The sequence below is a fragment of the Balaenoptera musculus genome, chromosome 16 (assembly GCF_009873245.2).
Source record: "Balaenoptera musculus isolate JJ_BM4_2016_0621 chromosome 16, mBalMus1.pri.v3, whole genome shotgun sequence".
Lineage (NCBI taxonomy): Eukaryota > Metazoa > Chordata > Mammalia > Artiodactyla > Balaenopteridae > Balaenoptera > Balaenoptera musculus.
The window spans coordinates 56,004,951-56,028,133 of NC_045800.1; the positions used below are offsets into that span (position 1 = coordinate 56,004,951).

The 23,183-nt window shown below is 58.3% G+C and overlaps 1 protein-coding gene across 9 annotated transcripts in view; it reads right to left on the reverse strand.

Moving 5' to 3' along the window:
• The window catches only part of ZMIZ1 (zinc finger MIZ-type containing 1), a 233,455-nt gene that overhangs the window by 11,205 nt on the left and 199,067 nt on the right, over window positions 1–23,183 (reverse strand). For 8 of the 9 annotated variants that reach the window (XM_036827838.1, XM_036827836.1, XM_036827834.1 and 5 more), the window contains 12 exons: window positions 14,739–14,853; window positions 13,477–13,694; window positions 12,322–12,520; window positions 11,049–11,339; window positions 8,135–8,317; window positions 7,106–7,183; window positions 6,250–6,424; window positions 5,586–5,727; window positions 3,547–3,757; window positions 2,275–2,380; window positions 1,226–1,386; window positions 202–269 (listed from right to left, as the gene is read on the reverse strand). In XM_036827838.1, the coding sequence (XP_036683733.1) occupies window positions 202–269; window positions 1,226–1,386; window positions 2,275–2,380; window positions 3,547–3,757; window positions 5,586–5,727; window positions 6,250–6,424; window positions 7,106–7,183; window positions 8,135–8,317; window positions 11,049–11,339; window positions 12,322–12,520; window positions 13,477–13,694; window positions 14,739–14,853 (1,947 nt within the window). The remainder of the gene's footprint in view (window positions 1–201; window positions 270–1,225; window positions 1,387–2,274; window positions 2,381–3,546; window positions 3,758–5,585; window positions 5,728–6,249; window positions 6,425–7,105; window positions 7,184–8,134; window positions 8,318–11,048; window positions 11,340–12,321; window positions 12,521–13,476; window positions 13,695–14,738; window positions 14,854–23,183) is intronic. The other variant, XM_036827835.1, reaches the window with a different exon arrangement.

Consider the following 23,183-nt stretch of genomic DNA (forward strand, 5'->3'; position numbering starts at 1 on the left):
GCACCGACAGGAGAGGGCAGCCTTGTGATCGCTTGATACAAAGGGACTGTGCACAGCCCCCGTGATCTGAGCCCCTCTGCTGCGCTTGGGTTCTCTCATCCGTGTTTAGGGCAGGTGGAGGTGGCTGGACCCCACAGAGCAGGGCCACAGCTCCTCCTGGAGCCGGGTGACGTAGCTTATACTGAGGTGGGCATCACTCACTTGCACACAGGACACCTCCAGGTCCCTCTCTCGCAATTCAGCTGCAGGTACGACTCCAAGTCAAAACACTGCGGAGGCCGGGAGACACAGACAGATGAGACCAGGGCTCTCAGAAACCTCTTAAATGCAAGTGCCACTGCCTCCGGGACCCTCATGAAGACGTCCCACCAGGGAGGGAGACAGGGGATGGAGAGACCCAGGTTTGAGAGGGGTGATGACCTTGCCGATTTTCTGCTGTGCTTACAGCTTTCGGGCCACGTGGAATCCCTGCACACCTGTGCCCAGCCCTCCTCATACCATCCCGGTGCCCCAGATGACCCATGGCCTCTGAGAAGCCTTCCTGGTTCCTCTGCAGCCGCCTCTCACCGATCCTGCCCCATGACAGCACCTCTCCCTGGCCCGGCCCAGGCATGGAGGACACACCCCATCCAGTTCATCAGTGTGCGCCAGACAAATAAAGCGACCAGACCTCTGTTGCCCCCGTTTTCCCAAGGATGGGGGTTAGGGGGGCTGGGAGGCTCCCGACCCACTATGAAGCCCTCGGGGCCAGTTGTGAGAGGGTGGGGCTGAGGGTACGGCTGGCCTGCCCCCATGGTAGCCCCCACCCAGTGAATCCCACCCACCTGGGCTGCCCGCATTTAGCCACCCAAACTGTGACAGTCACTCATCCCACAGCCACTTCCTGAGTACCTGCTCAGGGCAGGGCCTCGGGACACAGCAGTGAACCAGGCAGAGGCGTCCCTGCTTTCAGGTTCCCTATCAGCCGTAGTGGCCATATGTGCAGGATTTCCAGCTGGCATCTGACATCTGCCAGGGCTGGGACTGGTTCCCCCCGGGAACCTAGCTCTGAGCACACAGAGAAGATGCTCAGAGAATAAATGACGGCAGGAGTGAGTGAGTGAAATCAGCTCCTGATGGCCATGGCATCCTTCCGGGTTTAGAGACAGGCCCTGCTGCCCACGCCCCCCGCCTACTCCTCGCCATCCCAGCCAGACTCCAGGACGCTCTCCCTGGGACTGCTCACCTGGACGTGCTTGCAATCGTGGCCTCGAGCAGGCAGCTGGATGCGCCGGAATGTGATGGGGCACTTCAGAGACACCTTGATGGCTGTCTGCTCCACGCCATCTTCCCCATTGAGGGTCGTGTTGCCCGATGAGGCAGCCACGCTGCTGAAATTCCGCTTGACTGTGGGGCGGAGGCACGGGTGGATAAGGAGGGCAGGGCTGTCCTGCACACCCCCCACTCCTTCAAGTGGCTGATACACACTCTTGATTCTCCACGCCCCCCAACACAGGGAGGTCTCATGAACAGGTGCAGGGCACCCCCGCCTGGGCAAAAGGGAGTTCAGCATGCCGGAGGCCCTGGGCCTCCCAGCACTCTGGAATGACACTCTACACGCGACATGTGTGAAGTGCCCCTGGAGGTGGCTACATCAGTCCCCCAGTCTCTGCAGTTCATGCCCTGTCTTCACTAGGAAGGCAGGACTTTCTGCAAAACCTGCAGAAACCCAGTCTGGCACTTCACTGACTTTCTGGGTCAGTGGGAGAGCCCCACAGGCACTTTTGCACTTAATTCTCCAAATGTGGAAATGGCCTGGCCGGATTCTAGGGCTCAGGACGTGAAGAAGCACATTTGAAGCGGGGAGCAGTGATGTACTTCCCTGCATGGTGCACCCCCCTCCCCCGCCCCGGCCCCCAAGTGTCTGCACCTGGGAGTCAGAGCCAAGTCCCCCCCTCTCGAGTTAGGCCTGGGCTGTTGAGATGGAATCCACCCCTGTGCTTCTCTCCTGATGAAGAACCCCCTCTTCCAGTTCCTCCCATCCTTCCAGGTGATCACCTCCTCCAGGAAGCCTGCCTGGCCTACCTGCACCACGGCGTCTTGTTTTAATCTGCCCCACATGCTGCACTCACGGTACTGTGTGCTCATCTGATCATCCCCACAGCCCCAGAGGAGGGGCACTGGATGGGGAGGCGCTAGTGCCAGGGAATACTCAGGGCCCGGTGGTGCCAGGCCCAGAGGACAATGAACGTGGTGGGACTGGGGTTTGGTTCCAGCCCCCGAGCCCCCACTCACTTTTCGTGATACAGTGCTCTGCGGGCAGGAGCCGCTTCTTGAGGAGGCCTTGCAGCACGGAGCGCACGGAAGGCCGGTGGACCAGCTGCAGCACGAAGAGGTGGGACTGCCGAGAAAGAGCAGAGGCTCGGTCCCTGCCGCGTGGCCCCCACATCTGCCACCTGGGCCTCCACAGGCCTAGGCCGCCCCCTTCACCCCAGAGGCTAAGCGCAGGAAAGGGCCCCATGTCCGTGGCGATGCCCCGTTAGTAGAGGGTCCCCTGGGACCTGGAAGAGAGCCCTTGAGGCCCAGGATGTGTCCTGGGACCTGCGAGCTGGGGACCCAGACCGGGGTCACTACCCGGGGACAGCTGCTGCTGTCTACGCCAACAAGGCTGACTCTGATGCTGATATACCCCTGGGATGTGGTTATGGGACACAAGGCATCAAGATCTGGGCCAAACTCACTTCCTAGCCTTGGCCCTCCTGCCCCTCGCCCCGCTATTCCCCATCATGCCTCCTCCACCCTTCCTGCCAGAGGATGTTGTCCTGTCTTCACTCCTCCAGGAAGCCTTCCAGGACTGCCCCCCCCCCCCCAACAAGCCCCCGCAGGCTCCTCACTCTGACAGCATCCCCAGTCCTGTGACTCTTATCCCCGGCTGGTCGTGGCGCCCCGACCCTCATAAGGGCAGGATCAGAGCTCTTCCTTCTCCTCTAAGGAGGCCAGCAGAGCAGGGCAGGTACTCTGCAAATCCCCGGGCAAGCCCTGAGTGCCAGGCCCTAATCTTGGGGGACAGGAGTGTGGCTCAGACGTGGTCCCAGATCAGTGAGTCACAGGTCAGGGGACATACATACACAGTTCTGAGACAGCATGGTTGGGTGACAAAGGGAAGGAGTTAACTCCAGACTTGGTGGAGTTGGTTCTCAGGGGAAGAAATGATTAGAATATAAAAATTTCTTGCAAATGAGGCACGAAAGGAGCCTAGCTTTGAGGGACACACAGAACTTCCTCAGTGGAAGAAGGTGGTGGGCACGGGGGATGGTGTCCGGGAGGAGGATCTACAGGAGCAAAGGGAGGTGAGTGTGTAGACCAGATGGAGGCTGCGGTAGGAGAAAAGGCCAGGCCTCGGACCAGAGCACGGCGGCTTGAATTTCACCCCACGGCCCTGGCGGGGACTGTGGCACATTTCTGGGGTACTCCTGAAAGATCACTCCTGGGGAGGGGGGATGGAGACCCATGACGCAGCTGAGGCCCAGAGGAGGCTGAGGATCTCGGGCCCACCCGCACACTCACGCAGCAGCAGGCGGTGACGGTGATCTGAATGGTGTTGCGGCCCGGCTGGCACACGTGCTTGAGGTGCAGGGGCTTGTGGGATGTCTTGTTGTCGCCGCGCTCGATGGTGAGGGGCGTGGCGTTCACGCTGACCTGCACCGAGGCTGGCCAGTTGGTGTTCATCTGCCGGTCCTCGTGGTGGTAGCACTTGAACTGCAGCTCCAGGTCAGACCTGGGGGCGGGGCGAGGCTCAGGGCGGCTCTGCGAGGGGGCTGCCCGTGGCCTCCATGACCCCTCCCTCACCAGAGCCCCCCACCGAGTCACTCAGTACCCCGTCCTCAGCCACGAAGGCTCCACCAGCCGCCTCGAGCTCTCCTCTCTCGCCCTGGACGTTCCCCCTGCCCAGGCCTCCCATCAAAACCCATCCCAACAACCCAAATTCCCCCCATGACTCCCATTTACTGTTCAACCACAGCCCCACAGCTCTGGCCACAATCTGCCTCAGTCCCCTGCATGGAAGTGCACCTCCTGTTCCCCCAGGACACAGACAGACGGACAGACGCTAACTCAACGAGGCCAGCTGAAGGCTGATTATGCCCTGAGCTCCTGTGGGAGAAGCACCCCAGGCCAGGGGCTGCCTGGTTCCGTTCCCGCCCCCCTACCCCTGCGGTGGGCCCCAAGGACACGGCACCGAAGGAAACCACAGATGCATGAAAACTGAGCAGGGCCAGTGGCCGAGCCACAGAAGGTCTCGCAGGCGACGGTACTCACGGCTAAGGAGCAGTGGGTGAGCAGGGCCCCTGCATGGGGGGGGTCTCTCTACCCTTTTGCCTGAGTGCACTCCCGTGCCCTCCTGCCCACCCCAGCTGCCTCTGGCCTGCTCTGTAGCCGGCTCAGCCTGCTCAAGGCAACGGGCCAGCTGTGCGCGCACAGTTGTGTGTGTGCACATGCCCAGCTCAGACACATCTCGTGCCCTCAGGGTGCTCACTGGGCAGCTGAGGCCTTTGGTCACTGACACAGCGAGGCAGTGTGAGTCCTGCCCGAGGAGGAGGAACCGAGGGTGGAGACACCAATGCGTTCTGGTGTCTGAGAGACCCGGGCCCGAGTCCCAGCTCTGCCCCGTGCTAGCTGCGAGGACTCATCCAAGCTAATCACTTCTCTGGCCTCAGTTTCCTCACTGTCAACGGGGCAAGCAATGCCTACTCATAAGATCAAAAGAGATCAGGTGGGGGCTTCCCTGGTGGCGCAGTGGTTGAGAATCTGCCTGCCAATGCAGGAGACACGGGTTCGAGCCCTGGTCTGGGAAGATCCCACATGCCGCGGAGCAACTGGGCCCGTGAGCCACAGCTACTGAGCCTGCGCGTCTGGAGCCTGTGCTCCATAACAAGAGAGGCCGCGATAGTGAGAGGCCCGCGCACCACGATGAAGAGTGGCCCCCACTCGCCGCAACTAGAGAAAGCCCTCGCACAGAAAAGAAGACCCAACACAGCCAAAAATAAAAAAAAAAAAAGAGATCAGGTGTAGGAGGCTCAGAACACAGAACCTGGCCCAGCAGGGGGCCTCCAGACCCCTCACTCCAGCGCCCACTGTTTGAGCAGCAGCCCCGCCCGGTGGCCAGCTGCAGGAAGGACCCGGCCCTGTTCCCGCTCCTCTCCCTATATTCCTGGCTCTGACCACATGAGCCACGTTCAGGGCCAACTCGGGGGCCCTGCGGGAACATCCTCCTTCTCAGCCTGCGCTAGCCGCCTTTTCCTCTGGGAATTTGTTCTTGACCACTGTCTCATCAGGACTGGGGTGAGTGACAGCAGCTCTCTGTCAGAGACAGTGGCCCTCAGGCCACTAAGCCAAGGCAGATTTGTCTGTCTCCCGGCACCTGCAGGTTCACTTTGACACCCCCAGGGCCTTGCACACAGCAGGGCCCAGTCAGCAATGCTCAACAGGTGACGGTGTCAAGCAGATGCTGTAACCACGTGTCTCAGGCGACGCTAGGGCCCAGGAATGTCAGCACCGGGGCCACCTCCATCCACCCGGCTCGGGCTGTGCTGTGCCCTGACGCTCACCTCCACATCAGCGTCTGGTGGACCGTGGGCCTCAGGTGAAAGACATGGTTGCTGACGGCCAGGTTGTGCTCCAGGCGGAAGGGCTCCAGCACCACACCATCCCGCACGGGGAACGTGAGCCGCAGCTCGTCATTGTGGTTGGCTGCGCGGGGGAGGAGCAGGTGAGCCTCACGGCCCTTGTCCCCGGCGGCACACGACACGCACCCTTGGCTGCATGCTCTGGGTGCGTGTGCGAACAGGGCCACGGCAGCTGGGCTGTGCGCTCAAGGGCACACCAGGCAGCCCCTGGCTTCTTCCGGTCCCTCCGACCGCATCCTGACCATCCCTGCCTCCCACTTCCCACTCATCCCCCCGCTCTGCATCCCCTCCTGTCTCCACCTGCTCCCTGCTCTGGAAGCCCCGGCTGGCTTCTCCTCCCAGCCCTTTGCCACAGCTGAGAGTTGCTTTCCCTCCCAGCCTCCAGCCGCTCAGGCAGGTGGTAAGGAGGCCTGCTCTCACACCCTCTGCTCTTTCCCGCGCCCAGCCCCCAGAGGCAGGCAGGCAGATTTCCAAGCCCCCGACTCCTGGCACACTGTGAGCGGGGTTGCGGTGGGGGGGGAGGTGGGGGCAGGTGGAGCTGGCTTGATGAGGGAGGGAGGAGGGAAGGAGAGAGTAGGGCGCTCACCTGGGGGTGGCGGCAGAGCGCTCATATTTGGCTTGATGTCAGGTGGGAAGGGTGGTTTAACGTCTTGACTGGGGGACAGGTATGGGGGGATGCTGCTCCCGGGGGTCATGGGGGGCGTGGGGTTCCCTGGAACAGGTGAGTGGGGGTAATTTGCCACAGGAACCGGCCTGGGAGGCTGGAGGGAAAGAGAAACCACATATAGGTTATGGGCTCACAGGCATAAGGAGGGACCATGGCTGTGGACACATGCCCCACCCACCCTAGGGTCCTAGGGCTATGGCCCTTGCTCCCCTGAGGGAGGAGAGCCCCCCAGGAAAACCCCTTCCTCCACTCTGGCCACACTCAGGCCTCTGCCTCTATGGGAAGACAGGTGGGCCTGGAAAGGTTCTCCCCACCCTTCACTTGGGTCACGGCACCAGGGGGACTGTAAGGTCCCCAGCCCATTTGACCAATGAGGACACAGGCTCAGGGTGACGGGGAATTCGCCTAATATAATCTTGGGAGAAGAAGAATGCTAGGAACAATCCCAGGCCTCCCGCTGCCCACATCATGACTCCAGGCCATGTCCTTCATCGCCACCCCACCCCACTGGGGTCCCCAGATGGAGTCAGACATGAAGCATCTCCAGGAGCCCCTTCCCTTCCTCTCTTAGTCCCCACCTTGTTTTCTTCCCAGGACTGGCCAGGTCCACACTCATCCCTGGCCCACCCATCTGAGATGCAGATTCTCCAAGCATCTCTGGGCCCTGGAGCGGACGACCCTACTAATGTCCAGAAAGGCTGGGGCAGGAACGGTGAGGCCCCCTCTAACATAGTGCACGTGGGTTATAATTTCTGAGATGGAAACTGAAACATACCCTGTTGACGTTCCCTTGGCTGTAGCTGCTGTAGCTGCTTCCAGAGAAGGTGTTATTTTGTCCATTAAACTGCTCTGGCTGGTAAAGCAAGATAAACAATGCTGTGAACGGAAGGCAGAAAAGCTACCCTGCTCTCCCTCCTGAAATGAAAACCTTCCAGGAGGACGGGGGATGCTGAAGAGGCCCGCCCAGTGCTGGGGTGGGGAGTGCGGTGGGGCCAGAGCACACCACTGCCACGGTCAGTGTTCTGCCTCTCTCTGCCCATAGCTACTAATTGAGCAAGTTTATAAAAATAGCAACACCTAGTGTGCTGCAGTCGGGCTAAAAATAGTAAGCCCATGTAAGCCAAGGGGTGGGTAGTCATGTAAGTTGGCGTGATTCATTGGCAAATAAGTGTAAAATATTTCCAGAGTCTTCCTCACTCCTGAGAATGTACTTTATAATATTCCCAAAGAAGGAAAGAGCTACGTGCCTGAAAACATTCATTATAGTACTATTTCAAAAGTGAAAACTCAGAAAAAACCCAAACGTCCAACAGAAAGAATAAAATGTGGTGTGGTTCCCAGGAGAATGTCAGGCAGCCATTAAAAGTGACAACCACGGGGAGTGTAGCAGTAAGTGACACGCTGTGTTCAAGTGAAAGAAACAGATTCAAAATTACAACCGTAACAACAACTATACAACACGGTTGATGTCCACACGCGTGGGGACAAAGTCTATAATCAAACGTAAATATATCGGGGTGGGCGCTTTTACTTAAAAAAGTATATTTCCTTCATTGTTATTATCTCGTACGTGCCATAAATAGTAAAAGGAGAAGGAAAACCATCATCTGAGCCCCACGAGAACAGGAACCAAGAAAAGCCAGTCTGTCACTCTGGCCACTGCACGCACAGCTCTGAGCACGTGAGATCACATCCAGAAATCTCCGCCTGCCCCCTGGTGACAGCCAGGGTCAGGATGACACAGGCAGGGGTGGGGAGGTGAGGCGGTAAGGAGGGAAGGGGCCCGTGGGGTGGCGGGACTCACCTTGTAATACTGCCCCATGTTGACCGTGGGGGGCGGGTACTGCCCGGTGCTCGGCTGGCTGGGCATCCGCTGCCCGGGGTAGCTGGGAGAGGTGAGCGGCCGTGGGGGATTGGGCGTGGGGTACTGGCCTGGCTGGGTGGGGAACTGGCTGTTTGGTCCGTATTGCTGGTTTCCGTAGTTGGGCTATGGTGGCAGAGAAAGGAGCGGGGAAAGGTCATCAGTGTCTCGAAGCCAGGCTGCCCACCAGATGCCAGGACGCCCCACCTCCTCTCCTCTGTCCCTGCTGTTTCCCACCCACCCAGAAAATGCCCGCCACACCTGAAAAGGAGAGCAGCTGAACCAGATGATGCCCGGGGCCCTTCTTGCCCTGACACCCAGGGACGTTACATCAGCCTGTCTGGCTCGAGGGCCACCTCCCCATGAAGCTGTCTTTCTCAAAACTCCATGCCCCTTGAGCTTGGGGGTACTTCCAGAGCCCCCTGCTCTTGCCATCATGAGGGTGCTTGATTCTGAAGCCCCCTTTGGGTCTCCCCTAGTGCTTGGTATGTGACAGACAACAGGATGCACTTCCAGAAAGGTGATGCCCAGCCCTTGCATTCTGAGGCTGAATCTGGGAGGCACTGTCCCCGTACCCCACACTGAGCAGAACAAACTGATGTTTAGTTTTGGGCTACCGGTGCAGAGGTCAGGAGAACCAGGCTGGTGAAGGGACAAGGCAGCCCCTCTTGGGGGAAGCAACAGCTCCAGAGAGGGGCAGGATCGCTGTCCTGGGAGAGCCACTCCCACCCTCCAGTTGCTTCCCTGTCTGTAAAATCAGGTGACTCGCAGGGCACCCCAGGCCATTACATCCTGCAGAGTCAGTGCTTCTTCCGCGTCTGTGAAACTTCTTGTCTATTAACTGTCTCTTTTGCCCTCTAGGCTCAGAGGTCCAGGAGACAGCTGTGTCTCAGTGTATGGCAAAGAACAGGCCTGCAATTAATACTTGCTCAACACATGAAAGAAGGGCAGGGGGTAAACGGCAGAAGAGGGCAAAGTTTGCGTCAGCGCTGAAGAACTCTGCGGAGCTCGTGCTGTTGCGATATGGCAGCTGCTCTGTGTGATGGTGGGGTTCCCACCACATCACTGCAGGACAGGAAGGGGAACCCGGGCCTGTCCACTAGTCCCTCTGCGGGACCAGGTGACCTGACCCCCGCCCCCGCCCCCAGGTTCCGACAACTCAGAGGTTCTATGAGTGTGTACTGAGAGGTGAGGCCAGTCTTCCCAGACGGGGTCAGGACCTGCAGGCTGTGGCCACCGGTGTCACAGCCCAGTGTCGGGCATTTTGTAGCTGGGTAGTACCAGCAGTCTATTGAGGATGATTTAGTAAAGATAACTGAGAGCCTTTGGTGTGCCCTGCTGTGACAGGTAAGAGCTGGGGAGCTAACACGGGTACAGGCACAGGGCTGACGTCAGGCTAATGACCGGAAATTCTGCTGCCTTTTCTGTGATCGCCTCTTTGGGTGCCAGCAGCTGAGGTTGGGCCGACCGATGCATTCCCAGCCCAGCCAGAGGGAATGCCGGGAGTCTGAGCACAGAGGGGGCTGAGAGGGCCCAGAACTCATGTGGGGGCTGTGCATGGGAGTGAGGCCCACGGGTCAGGCCCCCCACCCCCAAGGACAGCCAGGGCCTTGGGAGCTGCCATCCTTCTCCAGCTTCTCCCTGAGCTGCTGCTCACCTGGAGGGGGTCTGGGCCTGACCCCGGCTCCTGGGTGTTTGAGGATGTCCCTGACATCTCCCCTCTTGGACCCAGGACATCCCCATCAGTGGCCAAGCCACCTTCTAGCCCAAGTAAGGGTGGATGCTGAGGGGAAGCACATAGAGCTTCAGGGAACTCAGGGTCTTTGGGCTCTGAACGCACTGGAAGCCCAAGCGCAGTTCTGAGATGGGGTGGAGCCAACCTGAGAAGAGGTGTGCCAGCAGAGCCCTGGGTGATGCTTGGGAAGGGCTCTGTCCAGGTGAGGAATCAAGGTGGGCCTCTCGAGGAGCGTGTGCAGGCACCACGATTCTGGGGTCTCTGTGTCTTCCGCAGGTGAACTAAATCCTTACCCAGGTACCCACATAGGCCATTTGCTGCCAACCCGTTTTCTGGGTGCTCGCTGAAGGCCCTGTGACACCCCCTCCAGGAAGTCCTTCTCCTGACCTCACGCTGAGTTCCACACACCCCAAGGTGCATCATTCCCTTGTGAGTTCCAGCTTAGACCTTATCTTTCCTGCTGAAGTCTTGGTTCCTGGAGGACAGGTGTGGGTTTGCTTCCTTCGATCTTCACTGATCTCGCGGCTGAGGTGGCTGGGCACCCCAACGGGCAGCCTTCCTCCCGACAGAGCCCCAAGAAACATGCTGTCTGCCTTCCAGCCACTTCTCTGATGTGCACGGCCTTTAGATCTTTACAGGGTTTTGTCTCATCTCTCGCTCTTGGGTGTGAGGTGCCCTCATGTGGGTGCGAGGAACGGGGACCCAAGGAGGTTTAGTTCCTTACCCAAAGTCGCCCAGCTAGTGTCTATGCCAAGACGGAAGAGAGTCCTAACAGCGGCTACTGCTTGCTAAGTGCCCGCCCATGCCGGCCCAGGGCCAGGCGCTTCACGTACATCCCCTCACTCAAGACTCCCAGGCAGCCCCAGGAGGTGGGTTGGATCGTCAGTGCCTTTTACCAAAGAAAAAACGGAGACTCCAGGAGGTGACGTGACTTGCTCAAGGTCTTCTGTATGGGAAATGCCAGAGCTGACCTTAAACTCAGGAGCACCTGACTCCTAAGATTCTGCCTTCTGGTCCAGGTTTCCCGAAGGTCAATCCATGCCCTTTTCAAGGAACTACCCACAGCACCTGTGTCGTCCCCACCTCCCACCCTGCCCACCGGCTGCCAGCTGTCACACTCACCTCTCCCGGGTATGGCCTCTTTATGCTCTGAATGGGAAGGGACTGGGGCCGGGGGCCCGGGTAGGTCTGCTGGGGCATCCGCTGCCCGTGTGTGCCAAAGGGGCTGATGCCGGGTGGCCGGGGTTGGTTCATGCCCATGGGAGGGCCGGTCATCCCCGAGGGCGTCATGCCAGCCGCCATGCTTGCGGGGTTCATGCTGCCCCCCATGGAGGCAGGCCCCCGAGGCCCGGGCTGGTTCATGAATTGGCTGTTATACGCCTGGGTGGGACCCATCTGGAAAGAGGAACAGACCTTCAACGGGAGAAGAAGGAAAAAAAAAAAAAAAAAAAAAAAAGAATAAAATGCCACATGCATTGAAAGTGCAGGGAAGGAAGGAAGGGTGGGGGAAGTGGGGGGTTCGGGGTTGGAGGTTGGGCACTTTCCTGTGTGGCTGCAGCTGGTGACCAGGTCCCAAAGGACCACCGGCCTCATGGGCTCACTGCTGCTCTCTGCAGGCCGCACAGGAAAGATGCAGCCCGAGGGGTGTTACGGGGTGGGGTGCAGTCACTCCAATGCACAGGCAGCGTTTCCAGGGAGGCAGGCAAGGAACGGGAAAGAGGGTGCAGGGGTGGCGGGGGGAATGGGAGAATGGAGGTGGATAAGGATGGAGGCAAGGGCCCCTTTCCTGGAAGCCCCGGCCCCACCCTTGTTCCTCAGCCAATGGACACACACCCTCCATCCGCAGTCCGAGGCGGCCTCGGCTCCCACCTGTGCCCACCTGCCCTGCTGTCCCCATCCTGGACTTCCCACCTCCACGCCTGTCCTGCATTTCTGCAGGGGGGCTCCCCCTCTCCTCACACCCCACCCCATCCTTCTGAAGGTCAGGGGAGCAGAGCTGGGACCTGGGCAGGATACACAAATGGGATGACTAGGAGAGCACTGGTCTTCAGAGGCCACCGGGGGGGACAGACTGGTGACAAGGCTACTTTAGACATAGCCTGTTCTTTGGTGAGTAGAGGCCCAGATTGCAATATGGAACATCTTTCCCCATACACAGACACACACGAGCCACCAACACACACAGAACAAACACAAGCTCCCAAACACACCCCCACCACTCTCAACCACACTGATACGCCCACACCCTAACACACGCCCCTCCTTGCGCTTCTAAGAAAACCTAAGTGCACCCTGACGCCATCAGCTCCCCTCGGCACACAGACACCAACACCCCAGCTCTGATCCCCAGGGCTGTCTGCCTGGCTGAGTGGCCCAGGACTAGTGTGGCCCTTACCGGTCCATACTGGTTTATATCCTTATTCTGTGTCTCTTGCAAGGCTGCCACAGTGGCCGTAGCTGTGGCCGTGGCCGTGGCCGCTGCTGCTGCTACTGCAGCTGCTGCGGCAGCGGCTGCCGGCTGAGTGAAGTCAGCGGGCGGCCTGGTGTGCGGAGGGATGCCCATGCCAGCAGGGGCATTAGGACCCCCAGGGTAACTGCGAGGGAGAGAAGAAGGGAGAGTTAGATGCTGCCCTGAATCTCAAGATGAACCCATGACACGCCCACCTTGGGCGGGGAGGGAGAGGTCAGGCCGTTCCAGGCCCTTGTGTCCATAGCTCACAGAGCGGGGAGGTCTAGACTAAGAGCCCGGCTGGGACAAGGGCCTCCTGGGGGTTGTCAGCCCCTCGTGCCACTTGGCAACCACCAAGCCGCCAAACTGCTGTGTTCCTGGAGCCCCACCCGGTGCTAGCCGGCGATCGCTCCTAGGCACTAGGTCATGGCGCCCTGGGCCACACCCGTCAGCCCACCTTCTGGACGACGCCTAGCCTCAGAGAACCCGAGCAACCGGCCCACGGCCTCCGGCAGGGGATGGCAGGGTGGGGATGCAGCTGGGTTTCACCACGAGGCCCTACTGCGCTGACACATGGCAGGGCTGAGGTTGGCCCCGGGGTGCCTGGCAGGGGTGAGGCCACAGGGCAGAGCAGGGCGGGCAGCGAGAGGAGGAATGGGGTGCCTCTGCCCCGCCCCACGCCCCTCCTTGCCCTCCCCCTGCCTTGGACCGAGGAACCCCAGCCCTGCCACTTCTTCCTCCACACCAGCAGAGCAGAGCTGACCCTTCTGCCGCCCAGCTCTCAGCGTCTCCCAACGTATAAAGACATGACACAGAGAAGGGTCATTGGAGAAATGCAACTGCAGCCCTTCAACCCCACGGGCTTGACGGCTCTCAGAATGTACCCCGGCCGTGCAGCATCTGGCCTGCCGGCCAGCCCCCAGGATGGGGGATGACTGTGCCCCGCAGGCACATGGGATACCTGAGGAGAAGGGGAGCGCCAGGCTCCCCATGCTTCCCAGGCCAGGAAGCACGTGCTGGGATTCCCACTCGACTCCTAAGCCTGCCTGGAGGGGAAAGGCAGGGCTGATGTGCCCCTTGCGAAGGCTGCTCCCTGCTCACCTGGCCCCGAAGCCCCCGCTGCCAGGGTAGTTGGGCCGGCCGTACATGCTCTGCGGGATGTAGGGCTGAGCGGGGCCGGCCTTGGCTGAGAATTGCTGCTGCTGCCCAGCAAACTGTGGGGAGTTGAGGCCGGGGTTGCTGGTAGTCATGCCCGACGCCATGGGGTTGCCGCCTGGATTCATGGGGTTGTTGGCATTGGCCATAGGGTTCCCGAGGACCTGTGGGCAGAGAGAGGGGCTGTCATCCAAGTGGGTACCCCAGGTGGCATGGAGAGGGAAAAGGAAAAATGGCAGGGGTGGGGGTGGAGACAGAGGCAAAACAGAGGAAGGACGACTGAGGAAAGGAGGAGAAAAAGGGCGGGGGGGCTTTTTAATTTCATCTGGGCACGGACGGTTGCCATAGTATATACATGATTAGAAGGGGGGTAACCTAGCCTGGAAGCAGGCAGCGGAGGTGAGCACTGCAGCCTGTGATGGAAGGAGGTGAGGCTGGTCCAGCACCAGGTGGCAGGTGGGAAATCTCTGGACTTCTCAGCCCTCCTGCCCTGCAAAGCCATCTGGATGCCCAAGGGTCAAGCCACACAGAGGCCCTGGGCTGCTGCTCTGTGAGGGCAAAGAGAAGCCCAACCTACCAGCTCTAGAGGGCGGCAGGGTCCTGGCCGAGGGGCTCCCTGTGGCCCGAGACCACAGGTAAGCGCGCTGGCTCCCTCCAGGGCGGCAAGCAGCCCTGAGCCTTTCATGTGGCCGTGGCAGAGGCCCAGTAGCAGGGAGAGGAAGGAGCGGAGGAAAGAGGAAGGAACAAGAGCGGGAGGCAGGGTTGATAGGGATGTGGAGTGGAGTTTGTCACAAGTTTTAGGCTCAATCTTTTGAAATCTAACCCAGGCCATCCAGGGTCAGAGACCCCAGGTGTTGGAGCCCTGAGGCCAATAATACCCAGGAAGTTCTCCTGTTTATCCAACCAAAGTAAATGCAGGTCAGGAAAGAACCCCTTGTTGTGTGTCAGGTGAAAAACATTCCCTCAGGAAGGCCCTAGGGTTGGGGGAGCGCACAGGGGCCAGGGGCCATCCTCCTGGGGCAGGTGTGGACCCATCCTGGGTAGAGGTGTGTCCACAGCTGGGTGTGCCCTGAAAGCTGGTCTTTCCAGCCGGGGAGAGCTTGGGAGAGTGAGCAGGGCTAGCACGGCATGGTGACCCGAGCGCCTCAGGGTTCGAGGGATGACCCCGCCTGGGAGGGGCTGTTGCTGGGGGGAGGACAGGCTCTTACCTGGCTCTGGGATGTGTTGGTCACTCCCCAAACCGTGGTGACCACGGAGAGGGAGCCGGGAGGCTGGTTGGTGTTCTGCTGCCAAGGGACAGAGTCATAGGGGAATGACCCATCACTGCAGAGGGAGACAGGGTGGGGGGATCCTCAGGGGCTGCAGACACAGGCGCAGACGGAGGCATGCCCCATCTACTAACCCCACCATGCTCTGCGGCTCCCAGCCAAGCCCAGGTGACCCCCATTCTCAGTCCATTCTGGATCCCCTAGGCCTGGCATGGTTTCCAATGCAGAACAGGTGCACCTTGTAAGGTGACCGATCGTATGACAGCGACCTCTCCCCCCATCACTGTGGACGTGCCACCCCCATGGCTGTCTGTCTCACCTTAGCCCAAGTCCACAGGCCATGCTACGGAGGAAAAGAGACCTGCAGGCTCAATCTAAGCTCTGCCTTCGACCATGCTCTGCTCTAAGTGGCTCTCCAGAAACAGCTTTGGTTCCTTCGCACCAGCTTCCCCTCAAAGCTACCCCGTCCTTTCTCAGAAAAGGTCCGAAGGGCTCCAGTCTAAGTCTCAGCTCTTCCCCTTCCTCCTGACCCCTCAGAGTGAGGTGGCCGCCCTGCCCGGCTGATCTGGTCTTTGCAAGGAGCCTCCTTATGTCAGGTTTTCTTCCTGGATGACAGGTAGTGGCCTACCTGCTGTGCTTCCTCCCCTGCTCCCACCCCGATCTCTCGCGCACCTCCCTGCCAAGCCAATCTCCTTCAAACACCTAAGACACTAGGCACAATCAAAGACCTTCCTTCAATGGCTTCCAGTGTTTACACACAGAGTCCAAACTCACACAGCAGAATGGTTTACCCCATTGCTAATCCCAGCCTACCCTGCTTCCCATCTTGGTTCCCACCTCTCTGGGAGTTCCTGGCCCCAGCTGTTCCCCCAGTCTCCTCTGTAGTCCCAGCAGTACCCACCTTGTTTGATGACATCTCCCGAGGAGCCCCCAAAGATCAGAAGGCCCGACGCCCAGCCCTGCATACCATAAGTGCTCAGAGATGGCTTTCTATTAGTTGCCATGGTACAGATGGAGAGTGAGGTCCAGCAGACCCCAGGGAGAGGAGCAGGGGCACAGGCTCGAGAAGGAGCCAGCGAGGTCACAGTATAAAGAACATGCCAGGGGTGCCAGCCCCCAAGGAGTGCTGGGCTGGGGCTTCCTCTCCCCTGGAGCCGGTCCTGCGCTGACTCTCCAGCACCTCTTACCGAGAGAAAATCCCAGACACGGCCCCAGAAAGAGCAGAAAAGCAGAGCACTCACATCTGTGCTACCACCTCTGCCCACGGCATCCCGACGGGGGTGAGGCCTGCAAGGCAGCACTGCTGGGTAGCCGGGGAGTGGGGGCAGGTGGGAGAAGGGGCTTCTGGAGGAGGGTGGCTTGGTAGGAAAGCACCTTGTGCCTCTGTCTGACTTGTGCCTTCATCACAGGAAGTCAGCAGAAGGCAAAAGCTGACTCATACCCCAGCCGAGCAGCCAGCCCAAGCCCTAGAGGTCGGGGCAACTGGGAATGGAGGTGTGGGGAACCAGCCCAGAGGTCAGACTTCCAGGAAGGAGGCGCAGGATTGCATGACAGGTGGGCAGAGGGGCGCCGGGGGTCTGAGCCTTGTGCCCTGCTCCTTGCCAGGCGGGGCCCTCGGTCAAGTTGGGTCAGATTGGAGGGAGGACTGTGTCACTGATGCTTGCTTGCTGCCCCCCTGCCTGGACACCCTCTCTGCTAGGCCAGCCCCTGGTTTCCTTCCTGTCTCTGCTCAGAAGTCACCTCACCGGAGCAGCTATCCTGACCTCCTGGGAGAAGAGGACCCCCCAGCCCCAATCCCTTTCCCTCTCACTCTGGCCTTTTTTTTGGTACTGTGGGTACAAGTCCTGCACCTGCCCCTCCCTGGCTCAGGGCCCCGGCGCAAGTTTCCGAGCCTGTGTGCACTCACTCTCCTCATTTGTTAAATGGGCATAAGAACAAGACACTCCCACCCCCGCTCTACTCTGTGTCTTCAAACTGCAGGTCATGACACAAGAGTGTGCTGTGACACTGAACCATGAGGGGGAAAAAAGAGGGAATAAAACAGAAAGTAATCAAGTGTGAGCACACAGTAAGGAGGAATATCATCCCTCGAACTGACTTCTTGATGTTATGCACGAGCACACGTGTGCCCTGGGCTCGGGGTAAATGTGCGCATTACTGTGGATCTCAGGCTGGCTAGCCTGAACATGGGCCTCTGTGGCCTAAGTCTGACGCGGCTCAAAGAGGAGACTGCAGACAAAAAGGCTTTCTTAACTGGAAAGTGACACAGGCTTTAGCATTACTCATGATTTCTGGGGGGAAACAGCAGGCCTAGAACTGCAGGGAGAGCAGCTGTCCTCAGGGAACCAGCCTGACCGCCCCCCCGCCTCTGCAGGCCAGATGTGATGTGGGTCAGTGGAAAGGGGGTGAGGCCCAGGTGCACAGGCCAAAGGTGACCGGCAGCTCACACTCTCTGCATCTGGGGGCACTGCTGGGGGGCCTGGGAACCCAGAGAGCCCGGATGGGGCAGAGAAGCACAGGAAAACAAGCAGGGCCTGCTCCTCAGCGCAGCTGGGCTGGAAGAAGCCCCGCTCTCCCAGGAGGTCACTGGGGACCCGGGGGCACCACCTGGTCCCAGGGATGGCACGACAGTCTCACAGGGAGGCCCTGCAGGCTATGGTCTTAAACAACAAAGAGGAGACCCTGGACACCCGCCCTCCTTCGGGGCCCTCACCTTAGGTGTGCCTGGACTCAACACAGGACCCCAGCAACCGAGCAGAGCTTAGGCCCGAGTCTGTCCTCTCTCCCCAGAACTCCTGCCCCATAAGCTCCCACCAACCCTCCAGGCTGAGGTCTGGTTCCGGCCGAGGTACACACCTGGCAGGCTCAGGAAGTAGAGCCCCCCCGGGAGCCCCTCGGAGCCTGGCGGGGACCCACAGCTGCTGCCTCACCTCCTCAGGCGGGGAGGTCCCGGCTCCCTGGGATACAGGTCCTCGAGCAAGCTCCCAACTGCCCTGCAGCTCGTGGGTGGGCCTTGTGGGCGGAAACCGGCTCCTTCCTGTTTTGTCCCCTCCGCCCCAAGCTCAGTGAGAAGCAAACTTAACCAAGGTTCCCAAACTGGGCATTCCGCTGTCTGGCTGGACGGTTCACCCCAGAGCCCAGGTGCACACCCGGCGTGTGCGGGGTACACGTACGTGTGCGTGCACGCACACAGGCCCCGCTGGCACGATGCTCTCCACGCGTGCGGGGGGAGACGGGCACATGCGTGTAGGGTGGTCTCGGGGACCTGCTCGCCCCCACTCGCACCTGCTGCAAAAGCAGAAGTGGCAGCCGCACCGACAGGGCTGTGACTCATCTCCTGGGGAGACGGCTCCTACTGGCACGGAAAAGGCACTCGCCCCCATGGGCCCACGGTGGCAGTCAGCCCTGCTGACGTCTCTGCCCAGACACAGACACTGCTGTCGGGCGGGGCTGCCTGGCTCCCAGTGCCCGAGGATCAAGGACCAGCCAGGTTCTTGGGCCCTACCAGGGTGGGAGGGGCTCAGGGTGCTGAAGAGGAGGCCTAGGGGCTTAGGGGTGGCCGGAGGCTGTGTCCCTCCTCTGCAAGTACTATTTCCCCAGCAGACATGCTCAGGCCAGGTCAGAGGTCCCTGGCATTTCAGCGCTGCCCACTGGGAACCACTTCCCTCCACCTGTCCATACCTGGTTCAGAGGGAGGCCAGCACCCCTGGGATCTGAGAACCCACTCTTAGTAGCCCTGCCCAGCTCTGCACACCTGCAATCCAGCATGGTCTGGTCTCAAGCCACAAGCCACCCCCAGCCACAGTCCTGTCCAGCCAAACCTGCCCCAAGAATCCTGTTCCACCTACAGAGGCACCAGTGCCAGAAGCCACTAGAATTCTCAGCAGTGTTCTACCTGCCAAGCAACTCCCAACACAGGGGCAGCTGCTTCCCTACCGCTGTGCCTCTTCTCGGCCTAGGATGCTTTGTCCTCACCCTCATCCTTTCCAGGCTCCTCTTCCAAAGGCTACCTCTTCCAGGAAGCCCTCGCCCCATCTACTGGCCTGAACTCCACTTTCTCCTCACATTTCTGGGGCCCAAGTGGGAGCCTGAGCGAAAGCCCTCCTGCCTTTTTCTTTCTGCCCCAGGAGCCCCAGGTCCTCCGGCTACCTGTGCCTGGCATGATGTCTTCACACACCTGTAGGGCTCAGGAAGCTTCTAATAAAAGTGCCAGAAAGAAACACCACCTCTCTGTGCTTGACCTCAGAGGGATGCCTTAGAATGAATGAATGCATTCATTCATTAAGCCTGACTGCTGACCACCTACAGTGTGCTTGTGACCACATGGGCACCGGCACCCAGGAAGCGAGAGGTCCTGCCCTCCAGGGAGGGGGACAGAGGAAAGCTAATGGAGTGGCTACTCGCTCTCACTATGCCTCAGTGTGCCATCCCTTGCCACACCCAGGGATGAGAAGAGCCCCTCACTCAGAGGGCGGTCATGAGGATTAGGTGAGCTCACATGGGTAAGGCAAGGCCTAATACACCCGGGTACCCTGGAACTACTGGCTGCTGTTACCATTGTTATGATTCATTGAGTGGCTTCTACGTGTAAGGAACTGTGTGAAGTGACTTGCACACAAGAACTCATTTAATCCCTTGAAGTGGGCTCAACAGACACATGTCTTAGGATCTGAGGCTCACAGGCTCCCAGAGGTAGTCAAGGGTAAGGTTGACAGTGGGCCTGGCCACTGTCCCAGGGAGCTTAGGGTCCAGTAAGGTGGCACTTCCCTGTACAAAGATGGCGATAATGCAAGGAAGCATCCATTACAAAGGCCATCTAGAAGTCCACGAGAACTCCAAGAAGGGGCATAACTTCCTAAAAGTTCTTGGGGAAGTCAGCCAGTGAAGGCACACAGGAGACGTAAGTTATGCTTCAAAGACTGGCTGCAGACAAAACCCAAACAGTGTCCCAGGAAAAAACACTTTATACATCAAATCACTAGCTTTGGCCTGGACTGAGTATACTGGCAAATATGCAAGGACCCTGACTAAATATTTTTTTAGCTAATATTCAAATGGCAGAGGGAGGCCTCAAAGCACAGTGGTTAACTATCTGGGCTCTGAACTTAGATTCTTTGGGGTCAAACCTTGGCTCTGGTAGGCCACTGATGATTTCTATGACCTGAGCCGTATTACCTAAGTCAGCCTCAACTTTCTTATCTGTAAAGTGGGACTAATACTAATATTCTTAGGATGAAACATACAAATACAGGTAAAATTTTGCACAGTGCCTGGCAGACAGTCTCTGCTCAACTGTACCTATACTTTTCTCTCCATTTCTCCAGCTCAGTTGGGGTGTAGGTACCCGTATTTGCTTGATGATACAGTGATGGTGCTTAGAAGTTTTGCAAATAGGCTATCAATGGGAGGGGGTGTTATTATCATTCCTGCCTGTTGAACATATGTTCCAAGATCATTCCTGCCTGTTGAACATATGTTCCAAGCCTCTGAGGCTTTCCTTAGTGTTCCTCTGCCTTCCTTTCTCTCATAAACTCCTACCTATACTTCAGAGCCCAGCCTGGATGCTCCCTTTTGTGACTCTCCTAAGCAGACCACCAAGGGCATTTTACTCTGTTCCCTCAGCACTTCTTTTCATATATTTTACAAAGAGCTCTTCACACTGCAGTTACAGCAGACGGTTTACATGTCTGTTTGCCAGCCCCATGGGCACTGACCGATGTTTGCTAAATATGAGAAAATGAGTAAAGAGAGAGCGATGATTCCTGGTTCCCGGGCGCCTCCTGTGAAAGTGTCTACACAGACATTCATGGAGGGAAGCGGGAGGAAGGGCTGCGTTATTTCTTCTCTTGCACTTCTCACAGCCACTTTATTTGGGAGAAATAACAAATTCCTATTAAGGGTATCATCAGACCTTAATTAATTTCCCTCATCCAGCTCTACTGGTCCCGTCTCTGCGCAAGGCTGTAGTGTTACCACTAATGACACATCAAGCCAGTGAGGAGCTGATGCTCCCACCATCTTTAATTTAGGGGGACCATTAGCAGCGCTCTCCATCAACACAATCAGTGGGGACCGCTTCCTTCCCTCCCTGCGGTGAAACTCAGAGAGGAACTGGTGCAGCTAACTGTGTATTAGAGGGTTTTAAATTTTTTCAAGAGGAAGGAGGAAAGGAAAAGATCCTTGCATCTTGGCAATCTGGAACTGATGGATTTATAGATCCTTCAGTCTCCCTTTCATTGCTTTTTTTTTTTTTTCCTGGGGGCAAGAAGAGGGGTCTATTACAAACTGAGCTTTCGGTGTGGCTGTACAAAAAAGAGCTAAAAATGAAAAGCGGTGAAAGTGGTGTGATGGGACCAAGGAAAGAAGAGGACTGGCAGTCAGTTTTGCTTGATCCCTTCTTTGTTGGTTGACCGTGAATGAGCACATCTGAGTCTGATGGCCCCAGGCTGAGGATTCAGAGAATAATGACTCGTCCACGGGGCTCCCTATGCCCAGGCCTGGCAACAAGCGTGTTGTAATTCCTGTGCTGCTGTTATTCCACGGCTACACATGAGGAAACGGAGGTAGAGAGAGGATACAGAGCTGCCCATAGTGACCCAGCGAGAAGATGGCAGAGCTGAAACTCGATGCCAGGCAGCTTGGCTCCAGGGCCTGTACCCTGCCTGCTATACAGAGTGGAGCACAGGGCCCTGCTCAGGATTGGAGGGGAGCACAGGGTCGTGCCCAGAATCCGAGGGGAGCCCCAAGGCCCCTCCCAGGAACCTCTCCTCTGGGGGTTGCAAGTCCCTCACCTGGAGGGGAAGGGTGGCACCCCTTGGTCTTGGAGGCTTCCCCAGCTCTAGTAGACTTTGACTGTAATCAAATTAAGAGTATAAACAAGATTTATTAGGCTTTCCATTACTGTTGTAGCACTGATTTGCACATGGACAATGTGCTAATCACAAATGGCTTTTTCAGCCTCTCACTAAAAATCTGGGAAAAGGCAGAAATATTTGTTGGCCACAAGTCTGGGTCACTGCAGGGACTATGAAGGGATCCTGCTGCCTGGCCGCAGGCCCGAGGCCCCTTCCTGCCCTGGGCTGGCCTCTCCCGGCCTCCCTTCTCCTGTGCGGTGCTCTGCGCACCTCTATAAAGTGGGAGGATGGCACACCGACGGCTCAGTGGTCAGGACCAGACGGGGACGAGCCCACAGGCTGCTCCGCAGACCATAGAGCGCGAGCCAAACGTGTGGGTACCCGGGATTCCTCCTAACCGCTGGCACGCTCAGAAGCTGGCTCCAGGGGTCATGGGCGCAGGCCCCAACTCACAGACTGATGCTGTGGGGCCGACCTCCATGGCCTGTAATGGATGTGACCGTGACGCCTGAACTACAGAAATGCAACAGTCACAGCCTCCCAGCCCACCGGCCTGGGGCTTCAGGCATCCGGGCTCCCTCACCCTCTCCTGTTGGCTTGTCCTCAGAACCTCCAGACAAGGACCCCTGAGTCTTGGAATAGCCGCACACCTCCGAGCACCAAATCCTGAACACTAAGCTCACCCCCCGCCTGAGGTCTCCTTAATGAAAGGGGAAGAGAAGCTTCCTTCCTCCAAGTCATTCAATACAGCTGTGGAGGAGGGCGGGCAGAGAAGACTTTCCTAGCTGTGACAGTATTTGACTTTCTCTTCCACCTTCTTTCCTTCTTGTTTGGGAAATTACATGAGGGACTTAGAAGGTGATGCACCCCGTTGGAGTTTCTCTGGAAATGAGGGACTCCCCACCTTGGGGAAATGCATGAAGTTACAGGTAGAGAGCAGCCGATCTCTAATCACAGGCCACAGTGTGCCCTCGGAATAGCCCTGGTCTGAATAGACATGGGTTGGGCCTTGTTCAACAGATGATACTTCCTTCTGGTCTCAACTGTCCCACTATAAATCGGGAAATAGGGCGAGGTGTGGATTAGGGTCGGGTTAATGACCAGATACCACGTCACTGGTCTTGAATGGCTAGTGGGAGGGTGAAGGGCAGAGCGCTGTGTGTGGGTCAGCGCCCTGCCCCTTCCGGGCTGTGTGTTCTTAGGCAAGTCACTGTCCTGCTCTGGGCATTTCCCTTCCAGTTCTGCCCTTGGCGTGTAGGATATGGTCCAGAATGCCTGTCAACTTGCTGTGCTGTTACCCATCAACACTTAGCGAGTCTTCCAATGCACACAGCTCCCCCTTCTCTGAGAGGCCACCTGCTTTGCCCTCTCTAGCACTCCATGGGCACGTACAGGGGGCTGAAGTGGGGGGTGGGGGTGGGGGTGGCAGGGCACTGGGTACCAGCCAGTGGCTCTTTAGCCCATAGCATTTCTTGGGAAAGCCAGTTCGAACTCATAGGATGCCATCTGCCCAGCTTCCAGCCCAAGTCCT